This window comes from Oncorhynchus kisutch, linkage group LG26, assembly GCF_002021735.2.
Source record: "Oncorhynchus kisutch isolate 150728-3 linkage group LG26, Okis_V2, whole genome shotgun sequence".
NCBI classification, from domain to species: domain Eukaryota; kingdom Metazoa; phylum Chordata; class Actinopteri; order Salmoniformes; family Salmonidae; genus Oncorhynchus; species Oncorhynchus kisutch.
This window is the reverse complement of record NC_034199.2, coordinates 28,533,132-28,548,530: the sequence shown is the minus strand read 5'-3', so window position 1 is coordinate 28,548,530 and position 15,399 is coordinate 28,533,132. Positions and strand designations below refer to the sequence as shown.

Genomic DNA, 15,399 nt, shown 5'->3' with positions numbered 1-15,399 from the left:
GAAGTCGATGTGCTTGGTGTTGGGGGTGCTGCCAGGGATTTTGGGCCCCACCACCACAGGCCAAAAGATATCACATTGGGCCCAACCACCACAGGCCACACCAACCCTGCGTTAACATCCTGAGAATCAAGATGTTAACTTATATTTACTGATTGCTGTAACCACACACCTCCAGAACCCAATCGACCCATTCAAAGCTTGAAATAACTCTACCTTGCAGGCTTGCAACTCTCTTGTAGTCCAAAATTTACTGTACGATATTTACTGACACTGAGCTGTGAAAATATAACACTGTGCAGACATGCATGCAACATTCTGCATCCAGTGGAATTCACTATTTGATGCAAGACGGATCCCCTCGATAAGACATGTGCTAAAGGCCATCTCTTACAGTAAATGTCATTTGAATGGTCAAATACTTGAATCTTAACATTAAAATAAATAGAACTTCAATATACATGAACCTCGTCAATTAAAATAAATAGAACTTCAATATACATGAACCTCGTCAATTAAAATAAATAGAACTTCAATATACATGAACCTCGTCAATTAAAATAAATAGAACTTCAATATACATGAACCTCGTCAATTAAAATAAATAGAACTTCAATATACATGAACCTCGTCAATTAAAATAAATAGAACTTCAATATACATGAACCTCGTCAATTAAAATAAATAGAACTTCAATATACATGAACCTCGTCAATTAAAATAAATAACATGATCATCTATTGAATAATATAACAAACAAAATAATCAAATCAGCAGCAGATTGTTTAACTAAGTATACATACCAACTAGAAAATATGCATAGTCACTTCACCTCCACCGACATTACCTTAACTAACCTGTACCCCCCACACTGACTCGGTACCGGTGCCCCCTGTATAGAGCCTCGACATTGTTATTCTTATTGTGTTACTTTTTTATAACTTTTATTTTAGTCTACTTGGTAAATATTTTCTTAACTCTTCTTGAACTGCACTGTTGGTTAAGGGCTTGTAAGGAAGCATTTCACGGTACAGTCTACACTGTTGGTTAAGGGCTTGTAAGGAAGCATTTCACGGTACAGTCTACACTGTTGGTTAAGGGCTTGTAAGGAAGCATTTCACTGTAAAGTCTACACTTGTTGTATTCGGCGCATGTGACAAATAAAGTTTGATTTGATTTGATACGCAGCTGTAAAAGTGGAAATGGAAATGAAAAGGCCTGATGGTGGCGCTAGAGGATAGGTGAAATGGAAATGAAAAGGCCTGATGGTGGCACTAGAGGATAGGTGAAATGGAAATGAAAAGGCCTGATGGTGGCGCTAGAGGATAGGTGAAATGGAAATGAAAAGGCCTGATGGTGGCACTAGAGGATAGGTGAGATGGAAATGAAAAGGCCTGATGGTGGCGCTAGAGGATAGGTGAAATGGAAATGAAAAGGCCTGATGGTGGCACTAGAGGATAGGTGAAATGGAAATGAAAAGGCCTGATGGTGGCACTAGAGGATAGGTGAAATGGAAATGAAAAGGCCTGATGGTGGCGCTAGAGGATAGGTGAAATGGAAATGAAAAGGCCTGATGGTGGCACTAGAGGATAGGTGAAATGGAAATGAAAAGGCCTGATGGTGGCACTAGAGGATAGGTGAAATGGAAATGAAAAGGCTTGATGGTTGCGCTAGAAGAAAGGTAAAGTGGTCACCAAATCAATAGGTTTCTTCCACTTGGGGTCTTGATTGTGCACAACAATTTTTTATGGCAATCCAGTCATTACTTTGAGATATATCTTGTTCTCAGTCTGTTCTCAGCCTGTGGGCATCATGTGTGTAGTGATCCAGTATCCACAGCCATGCCATTTAACAGATATCACTGGCCCCAGTGGGCATCATGTGTGTAGTGATCCAGTATCCACAGCCATGCCATTTAACAGATATCACTGGCCCCAGTGGGCATCATGTGTGTAGTGATCCAGTATGCATAGCCATGCCATTTCACGGTACAGTCTACACTGTTGGTTAAGGGCTTGTAAGGAAGCATTTCACGGTACAGTCTACACTGTTGGTTAAGGGCTTGTAAGGAAGCATTTCACTGTAAAGTCTACACTTGTTGTATTCGGCGCATGTGACAAATAAAGTTTGATTTGATTTGATACGCAGCTGTAAAAGTGGAAATGGAAATGAAAAGGCCTGATGGTGGCGCTAGAGGATAGGTGAAATGGAAATGAAAAGGCCTGATGGTGGCACTAGAGGATAGGTGAAATGGAAATGAAAAGGCCTGATGGTGGCGCTAGAGGATAGGTGAAATGGAAATGAAAAGGCCTGATGGTGGCAACCCACTGGCTCCATGTCATCTACAAGACCCTGCTAGGTAAAGTCCCCCCTTATCTCAGCTCGCTGGTCACCATAGCATCTCCCACCTGTAGCACACGCTCCAGCAGGTATATCTCTCTAGTCACCCCCAAGACCAATTCTTTCTTTGGCCGCCTCTCCTTCCAGTTCTCTGCTGCCAATGACTGGAACGAACTACAAAAATCTCTGAAACTGGAAACACTTATCTCCCTCACTAGCTTTAAGCACCAACTGTCAGAGCAGCTCACAGATTACTGCACCTGTACATAGCCCACCTAAAATTTAGCCCAAACAACTACCTCTTTCCCAACTGTATTTAATTTTTATTTATTTATTTATTTTGCTCCTTTGCACCCCATTATTTTTTTATTTCTACTTTGCACATTCTTCCATTGCAAAACTACCATTCCAGTATTTTACTTGCTATATTGTATTTACTTTGCCATCATGGCCTTTTTTTGCCTTTACCTCCCTTCTCACCTCATTTGCTCACATTGTATATAGACTTGTTTATACTGCATTATTGACTGTATGTTTGTTTTTACTCCATGTGTAACTCTGTGTCGTTTTATCTGTCGAACTGCTTTGCTTTATCTTGGCCAGGTCGCAATTGTAAATGAGAACTTGTTCTCAACTTGCCTACCTGGTTAAATAAAGGTAAAATAAATAAATAAATTTTTTTTTAACAGTTATCACTGGCCCTTGATCAGCCTTACTCACCAAGAGCCCAGTTCTGAGCCTTCTTGCTAGCAAAGTTCCTGATCAAGTCTTTGAAGTCCAGCTTTCTAGCTAACTGACTTTCAATGGACAGCATGGCAAGACTGCAAAGCCTGTCTTGGGACATAGTGGACCTCTAATCGTTTTTTATCAGTTTTAGTTTACTGAAAGCTCTCTCGCCACCAACAACAGTCACAGGCAGTGTGAAAAATATACGCTAAGAAATGCTCTGCAGCTGCATCTTACAAATTACATTCAGGAGACCAAGAGGGAACAAGTTAGGGGGGAAAGGGGCAGCATATACAGTGTTCAGGAGACCAAGAGGGAACAAGTTAGGGGGGAAAGGGGCAGCATATACAGTGTTAAGGTGTCAGGAGACCAAGAGGGGACAAGTTAGGGGGGAAAGTGGCAGTATATACAGTGTTCAGGAGACCAAGAGGGAACAAGTTAGGGGGGAAAGGGGCAGCATATACAGTGTTAAGGTGTCTTATTTCATTTGGAAACTCAGGTGTAAGATCTCTAGAATACTTCATGATCAGTGGTTGGCACACAGAAGGGACTTTATCCTCACTAATCTGCCCAACTTTCAGAACAGCAGAAAAATATTCTACAATTTTTGCGGTGGTGTGGAACCTAATGTCCAAGCCATTTATGATGTTGTCCATAGCAGTAAAAAACACGGTCTCATCATGGAATCTCTTATTTTTCTTCTAAATTGCTAAACTGAGGTGCAACAGCCATTTGCATAGCAATCAGTGTTGCCTCAGACAGGAGAGACTCCCATCCATCTCAAAGAACCTGCAGTTTTTGTAAAAAACAAGAAAGTTAGTTTTATTAGTAAATTGTAAATAAAATAATTTAACAATGATGATAGGTTAATCATTTAATATAGATTTTTCTTAACCTAATGTTCTAATCATTTTTTAGGGCCCCTGTCAGTCACAGGCCCTTAGAATCGTCCTAACTATTCCCCCCATACGGCGCCCCTGCTTGGTGTACATATCGCGGAAAAGTTGAGCGATCTCGCAAAACTTTGCAAAATAGATAGATTTCCCTGATGAATTGTCTAGTTATATTGCAGTTGACATATTATTCATGGCCCTACCGACTCCAGGAGAATCCTTTTTCAAATAATGTCAAAAAAAGTACTTCACTTTATTTGGAAAGGCAAGTTAAACCTCCATATTTATAAAACGAACACGAGCCTTAAATATTAAGGCATTAAACCTCTCTCTTAAAGTCTCCATTGTACTGAAATTGTATCTAAATCCAAACTGATTTTTTTAGCAAGATACTAAGAGGCCCATCCAATGTTAAAAAGTGGGCTGTTTTCCTTTTTCCAGATTAAAACCTCACATTTTCAGTGGATTAACAATGGATCTCTGTTGAAAGTATCACCCTTTTTTAAAGGAAGTCATACAGAGTCATACAATTTCAATTTCCTAGGCAGATCTAATATTACAGCCAATCATATGGCTAAACCCCAATGTACTGAGAGAGAGAAAAAAAATATTGGAAGAACTGTACAAGAAGGGTATAATATTTATGAAGAACATTGTAAACAAGGACGGTAAAATGATGTCACAAAAGCAACTAACAACAGTGTATGGAGGTGTATGCACTAAACACAATTATAACCAACTCATTGCGGCTCTGCCACAAAATTGGCAGTGACAATTACTTAAAGAAGAAATGAAAGAATTAGTCCGTCTGCCACCCATTAAATATCATACATGGCTTGAAATGATTAGTATATAAATACAAAAATGTATCAGTTTCACTTAAAGTCAAAAGGTTGGACATCAATGCTGTATGAAATTCAGTCAGTGGGGAACATGTTTCTGATGTACCAATACCTTGGCATCCGGTCTGTGAACTGACATACAAAACAACAATTGACAAATACATTTGTTCATTTCAATTTCAATCCAGGAATGGATGTTATGTCATAATATCAGGGTTCAGATAGACCTGCCAATGTATTGTTAGGGGATCTGAAGAACCACAATCAGTCAACGGGAAACATCATTATACTCTATTTTAGGGCAATATCGGTAGACATTTTACAAATAGGGAGGTTCAAGACACTTATAATTCATTGCAGTAAAATGCAGGGATGTATTGCAAAAGGAAATTGTTAAATGGAATTATACTGGGAGAGATGGGTTAACCTGTGGACATAGGAGGGTTGGAGTTGAGATCAGAATGAATGGTGGATTGGCCACTGTGGAGGGAAATCCAGCACTTGCAGGAAGAGGAAATTATTGAACTACATGCACAGTACATGTGAGCAAAAATAGCTGTAAGTAGCAATAGAAGTATTGTTGTCCGTTAGTTTACAATCAGGGGAGGGATGGTACACTCTTTCAAAAAAGGGTTCCAAAGGGGTTCTGCAGCTGTCCCCATAGGAGAACCCTTTTTGGTTCCAGGTAGAACTATTTTAGGTGCAATGTAGATCCCTCTGTGGAAAGGGTTCTATATGGAACACAAAAGGGTTTTACCTGGAACCAAAGGGGGTTCTTCAAAGGCGTTCTGCTATGGGGACAGGAAGAAAAACCAAGGTATTAAAAAATGTGTAAATATATAAATATGTGTGACAGCTACAGAATTTATCTGACTGACAGTAACTCTGATGTCCAATGTTCCCACTGAGCTCATTCCTGCTCAGGGTGGAGCAGAGAGAGAGAGAACTCTGATGTCCAATGTTCCCACTGAGCACATTCCTGCTCAGGGTGGAGTGGAGCAGAGAGAGAGAGATTTAGACAGAGAGAGACTCAGGAGACTAGAAGGACATCCGCTCTCCACATCATGACCTTTCAATTAAATTCAAAGAACTTTATTGGCATGGGAAACATATATTTGCATTGCCAAAACAACTTCTCTCTGCGTCTCAGCCATGACAAAGACCCCTCTCTCTTTCCCTCCCTCCCTCCACCAACCCCATTCCCTCTCCTTTTCCCCAACCGTAAACAACTCAGGAAAGGAAGTTATACAAGCAAAGTGTGTGTGTGTGTGTGACATTTTTACTTTTGACTAATTTATCAGACGCTCTTATCCAGAGCGACTTACAGTAGTGAGTGGACACATTTCAGTACTTTTTTGTACTGGTCGGGGGAATGTGCCCCAGTGAACCAGTACATGATAAAACAGTTTCCTTCCTGACAGGAGCAGAGATCCCTGCATCTAAATAAAGTAACACACACACACACACACACACACACACACACACACACACACACACACACACACACACACACACACACACACACACACACACACACACACACACACACACACACACACACACACACACACACACACACACACACACACACACACACACACACACACACACACACACACACACAGGGGGGGTAATTAACAGGCAGGAAGCGGATCTGCTGAAACATGTCTCAGGGGGTAGAATGGAACTACGGTAACGACTAACAACTAAGGACTGATGGGGAGAGATAGCGTCATCACATTCACTGCGTCAGACCTGAACAGTATGGATATGCAGCTCCTAGCCAGTACTGTATGTTATTAGAAACTGGGTAGTTAGATCCATGAATGCTGATTGGCTGAAAGCTGTGGTATATCAGACAATATACCATGGGTATTAAGCAAAATTACTTATTTGCTGTTCTAATTTCGTTGGTAATCAGTTTATAATAGTAATAAGGCACCTCTGGATTGGTTGCGTTGTGCCTAAGAACAGAGCTTAGCAGTGGCATATTGGCCTGCACCACAACCCCTTGGAACATATTGCATAAAAGACATCCAAGTGAGTTTTTTACTTTTACTGTTGAAAAGCGATATCCTAAGTATAAATACAGTAAAGTACAAACACTAAAGGGTAAAAAAAACACAACTGCAGACACAACTGCAAACTTCAAGGAGTAGGGCATTCAAGGAGTAGGGCATTCAAGGAGTAGGGCATTCAAGGAGTAGGGCATTCAAGGAGTTAGTCTGATGGGAATCTGATGTCGTCAGTCAGGGTTGCTTGAGGAATTACAATAGAAGAGCAACAGAGAACAAAAGAGGAAAGGTGCAGTAATATCTAACAAGTAATATCTAACAATACACACAAATCTAAGTGAAGGAATGGAATTAAGAATATATAAATATATGGACGAGCAATGTCAGAGCGGCGTAGACTAAGATACAGTAGAATAGAATACAGTATATACATATGAGATGAGTAATGCAAAAAATACAAACAACATTAAAGTGGCCAGTGATTTCAAGTCTATGTATATAGGGCAGCAGCCTCTAAGGAAATGGTGAAGGTTATTTAACAGTCTGATGGACTTGAAATAGAAGCTGTTTTTCAGTCTTTCGGTCCCATCTTGATGCACCTGTACTGACCTCGCCTTCTGGATGATAGAGGGGTCAACAGACAGTGGCTCGGGTGGTTGTTGTCCTTCATTGTCTTTTTGACCTTTCTGTGATATCGGGTGCTGTAGGTGTCCTGGAGGGCAGGTATTTTGTCCCCGGTGATGCGTTGGGCAGACCGCACTACCCTCTGAAAAGCCCTGCAGTTGCGGGAGGTGCAGTTGCCGTACCAGGCGGTGATATAGCCCGATAGGATGCTCTCAATTGTGCATCTGTAAAAGTTTGTGAGGGTTTTGCACCTTCTTCACCACACTGTCTATGTGGACCATTTCAGTTTGTCAGTTATGTGTACGCCGAGGAACTTGAAGATTTACACCTTCTCCACTGCGGTAGCGTCGATGTGGATAGGGGGGGCTGCTCCCTCTGCTGTTTCCTGAAGTCCACGATCAGCTCCTTTGTTTTGTTGATGTTGAGAGAGAGGTTATTTTCCTGGTACCACTCTCCCAGGGCCCTCACCTCCTCACTGCAGGCTGTCTCGTCACTGTTGATAATCAAGCCTACTACTGTTGTGTCATCTGCAAACATGATGATTGAGTTGGAGGCGTGCATGGCCATGCAGTCATGGGTGAACAGGGAGTACAGGAGGCGGCTGAGAATGCACTCCTGTGGGGCCCCAGTGTTGAGGATCAGCGAAGTGGAGGTGTCCTTCACCACCTGGGGGCGGCCCGTCAGGAAGTCCAGAACCCAGTTGCACAGGGCGGGGTTCAGAACCAGGGCCTCCAGCTTAATGATGAGCTTGGAGGGTACTATGGTGTTGAATGCTGAGCTGTAGTCAATGAACAGCATTCTTACATAGGTATTCCTGTTGTCCAGATGGGATAGGGCAGTGTGATGGCGATTGCATTGTCTGTGGATCTATTGGTGCGGTAAGCAAATTAAAGTGGGTCTAGGGTGTCAGGTAAGGTAAGGTAGAGGTGATATGATCCTTGACTAGTCTCTCAAAGCACTTCATGATGACAAAAGTGAGTGCTAAGGGGCGATGGTCATTTAGTTCAAATACCTTTGCTTTGGGTACAGGAACAATGATGGCCAATTTGAAGCATGTGTGGACAGCAGACTGGGATAGGGAGAGATTGAATATGTGCGTAAACACTGCAGCCAGCTGGTCTGTGCATGCTCTGAGGACGTGGCTAGGGATGCCGTCTGGGGAGGCAGCCTTGCGAGGGTTCACATGCTTCAATGTCTTACTCACGTCGGTCATGGAGAAGGAGAGTCCACAGGTCCTTGGTAGCGGGCCACGTCGGTGGCACTGTGTTATCCTCAAAGCGGGCGAAGAAGGTGTTTAGGGTAGGTTTTAATAGACACAGTGGGTACAACATCCTATATACTTCCTGATAAACTCAGTCACCGTATCAGTGTATTCGTCAATGTTATTCTCTGAGGCTACCCAGAACATAACCCAGTCTGCGTGATCAAAACAATCTTGAAGCGTGGATTCAGATTGGTCAGACCAGCGTTGAATAGTCCTTAGCACGGGTACTTCCAGTTTGAGTTTATGCCTATAGGAAGGGAAGAGCAAAATGGAGTCGTGATCAGATTTTCCGAAGGGAGGGCGGGGGAGGGCCTTGTCGCCTGTGACTATGACCGAAGAGAATTCTCGGGAGGTAATATGATTGGCACTTGATTGTGAGGTATTCTAGGTTGGGTGAACAAAAGAACTTGAGTTCCTGTATGTTATCGCAATCACACCATGAGTAGTTAATCATGAAACATACACCCCCGCCATTCTTCCCGGAGAGGTATTTATTCCAGTCTGCTCAATAAACTGAGAACCCAACTGGCTGTACGGACTCAGACAGTACATACCGAGAGAGCCATGTTTCCGTGAAACACAGTATGTTACAATCCCGGGTGTTTCTCTGGAAGGAAATCATCGCCATGAGCTTGTCAACTTTATTATCCAAAGACTGAACATTAGCCAGTAATATACTCGGAAGCGGTGGGTGGTGTGCGCGCCTCCTGAGTCGGACTAGAAGTCCACTCCAACTACCTCTTCTCCGCCGGTGTTGTTTTGGATCAGCTTCTGGAATCAATACAATTGCCCTGGGGGGTACGAACAAAGGGTCCGATTCAGGAAGGTCGTATTCCTGATCGTAATTCTGGTAATGCTGGTGAGTTACTGCCACTCTGCTGTCCAAAATCCTGGGCTAATAATGTAAGAAATAACACATAAAAAAACTAAATACTGCAAAGTTGCCTAGGGGCTAGAAGCAGAACTGCCCTCTCTATCTGTGCCTTAACAGAACTGAGTATTTTTCTAAAATGTTTAATGAGTTGGAGAACACATTGGGAGGGATCTTAGACCATTGCTCCATACAGAATCCTTCCAGATCCTTGATGTCCTTCATCTGTGTCACGCCCTGATCTGTTTCACCGGTTCCTGTGATTGTCTCCACCCCCTCCAGGTGTGGCTTGTTTTCCCCAGTGTATTTATCCCTGTGTTTCCTGTCTCTCTGTGCCAGTTCATCTTGTATGTTTAGTCAAGTCAACCAGCGTGTTTTTCCCATACTCCTTTTGCTATTCTCTTTTTGATAGTCCTCCCGGTTTTGACCCCTGCCTGACTCTGGACTACTTTCCCACCTGCCTGAACATCCTGCCTGCCCTGAGCTTGATTCTGCCTGCCCTTCGGTACCTGTTGGACTCTGAACTGGGTTTGACTCTTTTGCCTGTCCAGGACCATTCTCTTCCCCTATTGGATTAATACATATTGTAAGACTCCAAACATCTGCCTCCTGTGTCTGCATCTGGGTCTCGCCTTATGTCATGATAATCTGTGCTTATGAACTGCCCTCTTCAATTCAAACTATAGTTTTCAATGGGTTTCAAGTCCAGAGACAGAGATGGCCATTGCAAAATGTTGATTGTGGACAATGAAGCATTTCTTTGTGGATATTGATGTGTGTTTGGGGTTATTGTCTTGCTGGAAGATCCACTTACGGCCAAGTTTCAGCCTCCTGGCAGAGGCAACCAGGTTAATGGCTAAAATGTTCTGGTACTGTGTAAAGTTCATGATGCTGTTGACCTTAACAAGGGCCCCAGTTCCAGTGGATGCAAAACAAGGGCCCCATAACATCAAAGATCCACCACCTTATTTTACAGTAGGTATGGGGTTCTTTTCTGCTCATGCATTCTCATTTAAACGCCAAACCCACCACTGGTGTGCGGGGCCAGAGCTCTTTTTTCATGTCATCCAACAAAAGTAAACACCTGGAGTTGGCAAGACGGCATAAGCATATGGATTGGAACCGGTGATTTGGTCAGATGACATGAAAATGGACCTCTTTGGCCATGTACACCAGTGGTGGGTTTGGTGCAACAAAGCAAACATTGGTGTCATATGAAGCTTTACCGCTTACTCTGTTATACAAGTATTTTGATTTCAACTACTTTTTTTACATTAATTTATTGAAAATATAACATTTTAGATACAATTTATATAGTGAGCGCCAAGAATATTGGAACATGTATATTTGTATCTAAAAGCATAATATCATACCTCACCAAAAATGCTAACCCCAGTTATTGTAATGGTGAGAGGTTAGTATGTCCAAAGTGCTGGGGTACAGAGCCAAAACAACAAAAATGTTTACCAGGACATTTTTGTTTAGGCTCTGTACAGCAGCACTTTGATTTTGAAATGAGATCATTTGAGGGTATTTTCATCCATATCGGGTGAACAGTTTCGAAATCACAACACTTTTTGTACATATTTTTAGGGGACCAAAGGTTTTTGGACAAATTCACTTACAGTGCCTTGCGAAAGTATTTGGCCCCCTTGAACTTTGCGACCTTTTGCCACATTTCAGGCTTCAAACATAAAGATATAAAACTGTATTTTTTTGTGAAGAATCAACAACAAGTGGGACACAATCATGAAGTGGAACGACATTTATTGGATATTTCAAACTTTTTTTACAAATCAAAAACTGAAAAATTGGGCGTGCAAAATTATTCAGCCCCTTTACTTTCAGTGCAGCAAAATCTCTCCAGAAGTTCAGTGAGGATCTCTGAATGATCCAATGTTGACCTAAATGACTAATGATGATAAATACAATCCACCTGTGTGTAATCAAGTCTCCGTATAAATGCACCTGCACTGTGATAGTCTCAGAGGTCTGTTAAAAGCGCAGAGAGCATCATGAAGAACAAGGAACACACCAGGCAGGTCCGAGATACTGTTGTGAAGAAGTTTAAAGCCGGATTTGGATACAAAAGATTTCCCAAGCTTTAAACATCCCAAGGAGCACTGTGCAAGCGATAATATTGAAATGGAAGGAGTATCAGACTACTGCAAATCTACCAAGACCTGGCCGTCCCTCTAAACTTTCAGCTCATACAAGGAGAAGACTGATCAGAGATGCAGCCAAGAGGCCCATGATCACTCTGGATGAACTGCAGAGATCTACAGCTGAGGTGGGAGACTCTGTCCATAGGACAACAATCAGTCATATATTTTGCACAAATCTGGCCTTTATGGAAGAGTGGCAAGAAGAAAGCCATTTCTTAAAGATATCCATAAAAAGAGTTGTTTAAAGTTTGCCACAAGCCACCTGGGAGACACACCAAACATGTGGAAGAAGGTGCTCTGGTCAGATGAAACCAAAATGGAACTTTTTGGCAACAATGCAAAACGTTATGTTTGGCGTAAAAGCAACACAGCTCATCACCCTGACACACCATCCCCACTGTCAAACATGGTGGTGGCAGCATCATGGTTTGGGCCTGCTTTTCTTCAGCAGGGACAGGGAAGATGGTTAAAATTGATGGGAAGATGGATGGAGCCAAATACAGGACCATTCTGGAAGAAAACCTGATGGAGTCTGCAAAAGACCTGAGACTGGGACGGAGATTTGTCTTCCAACAAGACAATGATCCAAAACATAAAGCAAAATCTACAATGGAATCGTTTAAAAATAAACATATCCAGGTGTTAGAATGGCCAAGTCAAAGTCCAGACCTGAATCCAATCGAGAATCTGTGGAAAGAACTGAAAACTGCTGTTCATAAATGCTCTCCATCCAACCTCACTGAGCTCGAGCTGTTTTGCAAAGAGGAATGGGAAAACATTTCAGTCTCTCGATGTGCAAAACTGATAGAGACATACCCCAAGCGACTTACAGCTGTAATCGCAGCAAAAGGTGGCGCTACAAAGTATTAACTTAAGGGGGCTGAATAATTTTGCACGCCCAATTTTTCAGTTTTTGATTTGTTAAAAAACTTTGTATTTAGTCCCATATTCTTAGCACACACTGATTACATCAAGCCCGTGACCCTACAAACTTGTTGGATGCATTTGCTGTTTGTTTTGGTTGTGTTTCTGATTATTTTGTGCCCAATAGCAATGAATGGTAAATAATGTATTGTGTCATGTTGGAGACCCTTTTATTGTAAATAAGAATAGAATATGTTTCTAAACACTTCTACATTAATGTGGATGCTACCATGATTATGGATAGTCCTGAATGAATTGTGAATAACGATGAGTGAGAAAGTTACAGACGCACAAACATCATACTCACAGGACATGCTAATCTCCCACCATTACAATAACAGGGGAGGTTAGCCTTTTTGGCGAGGTATAATATTATGCTTTTAGATACAAAAGTAAAATATACACTGAGTCTACAAAACATTAGGAACACCTTCCTAATATTGAGTTGCATCCCTTTTGCCTTCAGAACAGCCTCAATTCATCAGGACATGGACTCCACAAAGTGGCAAACATTCCACAGGGATGCTGACCCATGTTGACTCTAATGCTTCCCCACAGTAGCTTCAAGTTGGCTGGATGTCCTTTGGGTGGCGGACCATTTTTGATACACATGGGAAACTGTTGAGCATGAAAAACCCAGCAGCATTGCAGTTCTTGACACACTCAAACGGGAGCCCCTGGCACCTACTACCACACCCCGTTCAAAGGCACTTCAATATTTTGTCTTTCCCTTTCACCCTTTGAATGTCACATATACACAATCAATGTCTCAACTATCTCAAGGCTTAAAAATCCTTCTTTAATGTTTAATCTGTCTCCCTTCATCTACACTGATTGAAGTGGATTTAACAGGTGACATCGATAAGGGATCATAGCTTTTGCCGAGTTCAAAGCAACTGGGAGCTCGGATCTCCGAACTTGAAAATCTCCGACTAGAGTGCGTGCAAAACAACTGGGAACTCTGGAAAAAAAACAAGCTCAGACTAGGAAAAATCCATTTGAACAGTCATCCAATTTGGAATTCCAACTTGGGAACTCTGGCCTCTTTCTAGAGCTCTGACTTTCCGACCTGAAGATCACTGTTGTCATGATTTGACCTTGTATTTTTCAGAGTTCCCAGTTGTTTTGAAAGTGGCATTTCACCTAGATCCACCTTGTCTGCGTATGTCATGGAAAGAGCAGGTGCTCCTAATGTTTTGTACACATGGTCTTTTTGTCTGGGTTGTCCCTGTAGTGACCACAACAAGGTTTCAGATGGTCCCAGGCTGTACTTTCATCAAGTTTGCATCAAGTAGGTCAAAACCTGTAAAGTAGGCCCACAACTGTACAGTCTAATTCAGGCTTTAAATCTCAGCAGTACTGCAGAGCAGCAAACAAAGACAACTTTTGCTCATATCTCATTGTGAATAGGCCTAACCAGAGTGATCATCACTGCCCCAGCTGTTCAGTAGCCTAATACAATATAACTCAAGTAGGCCATAAAGTGATTGTTAGATTGTTGCAGTAGTGATCATACTGGTCTAATGTAAATCCAGTATGGATAGATGATAGTTTAAGCACCGCATCAACTCATCTGTGCACAACTACACCCCGCAGACAGACAGCGCTGTGCATGATCATTGAATGCAACAGACTGCAGCTTTGTTTGTCCTGAGTCGACACACAGACTACCAACACTTTTAAGAAGCAAATTTGGCCGATTATAACACGTGTTTTCTTTTCGGTACTCACCCGTTGCCATTGGTCATTTCTTCGGCCACCCCCAACATCTTCTTGGCTGCAGGGGTATTTCGTCTCCAACGGCACTTTCTTTCCAGATGTTTGGGGCTGGAGTGGATGTATTTTTTTTTGTATAGGCTATTGTTTACAGGCGATACTTTCTTAGTAATGGCGAATGAGCCTCGCCTATTTCTTTGTCGCTGTGTCTAGCTACTGCGTTAAAATGTAATTTAATCGGACTAGACCCGCCCTCTAAGCTTCTGATTCATGTAGGACCACGATAGCCTACAGTAGACTAGTATTTACTGTAAATACCAGCTGCATCTATGGACAGCAGGTTACATATAAAACTTCAACTTTAAACCTCATGCACTAGCTAAATGTTATTATTATATTGCTCTGTGCATTTCCAACATATCTCCTCGCTAAACATGGACGGATGTTTGCGGAAATCTACCCGAGCAGCACCGATTTCCCACAGTGAAAAATGTGTAATATTTGCAAAACTATTACACATAAATGTGAGCTCTAAGTCGTATAGCCTACTTCTTACATGCTATTGGAGAAAATAACTGGGCGCAGTAGGGCGCTGCTCGAAAATGTTGTAGTCTACTGTAGACTATTTGATGTATTAACATTAGTTCAAATTAACAAAACGAGATTTAACCATAAGAATGTAAACTTTAAAAATACCTACTAGTGCTCAGTGTGCTTAGGTCATGTAATTGGAACATACAGTATATTTCCTTAAAAGGCTATATTTCCCGAATAAGACGATAGGAAAACATCTGGAGGACCTGTCAACGCTGTAGGCTCTCCAGACCCGTAGACTGAATAGGTTATGTTGGGGGGAAACGCCTCCCTTAATGAACATGTCTATTTTCAGACACACAAAAAGTCTACGTTTGGTAACATTTAGATATGTGCATACTGGCCATCCTTAAGCAAGTGGGCAGAATTAATAGTTTATTATGTGTGTTTTATTATGTGTGTTTTATTATGTGTGGTTTATTATGTGT

The 15,399-nt window shown here is 42.0% G+C and overlaps 1 protein-coding gene across 2 annotated transcripts in view; it reads right to left on the bottom strand.

The window, feature by feature from the left end:
- The window catches only part of LOC109877771 (LIM and senescent cell antigen-like-containing domain protein 1), a 95,456-nt gene extending 80,470 nt beyond the window's left edge, over positions 1-14,986 (bottom strand). The window contains exon 1 of one of the 2 annotated variants that reach the window (XM_031806296.1): positions 14,393-14,986. In XM_031806296.1, the coding sequence (XP_031662156.1) occupies positions 14,393-14,430 (38 nt within the window). In that variant the 5' untranslated portion in view covers positions 14,431-14,986. The remainder of the gene's footprint in view (positions 1-14,392) is intronic. The other variant, XM_031806297.1, reaches the window with a different exon arrangement.
- Between the last annotated feature and the right edge of the window lie 413 nt (positions 14,987-15,399).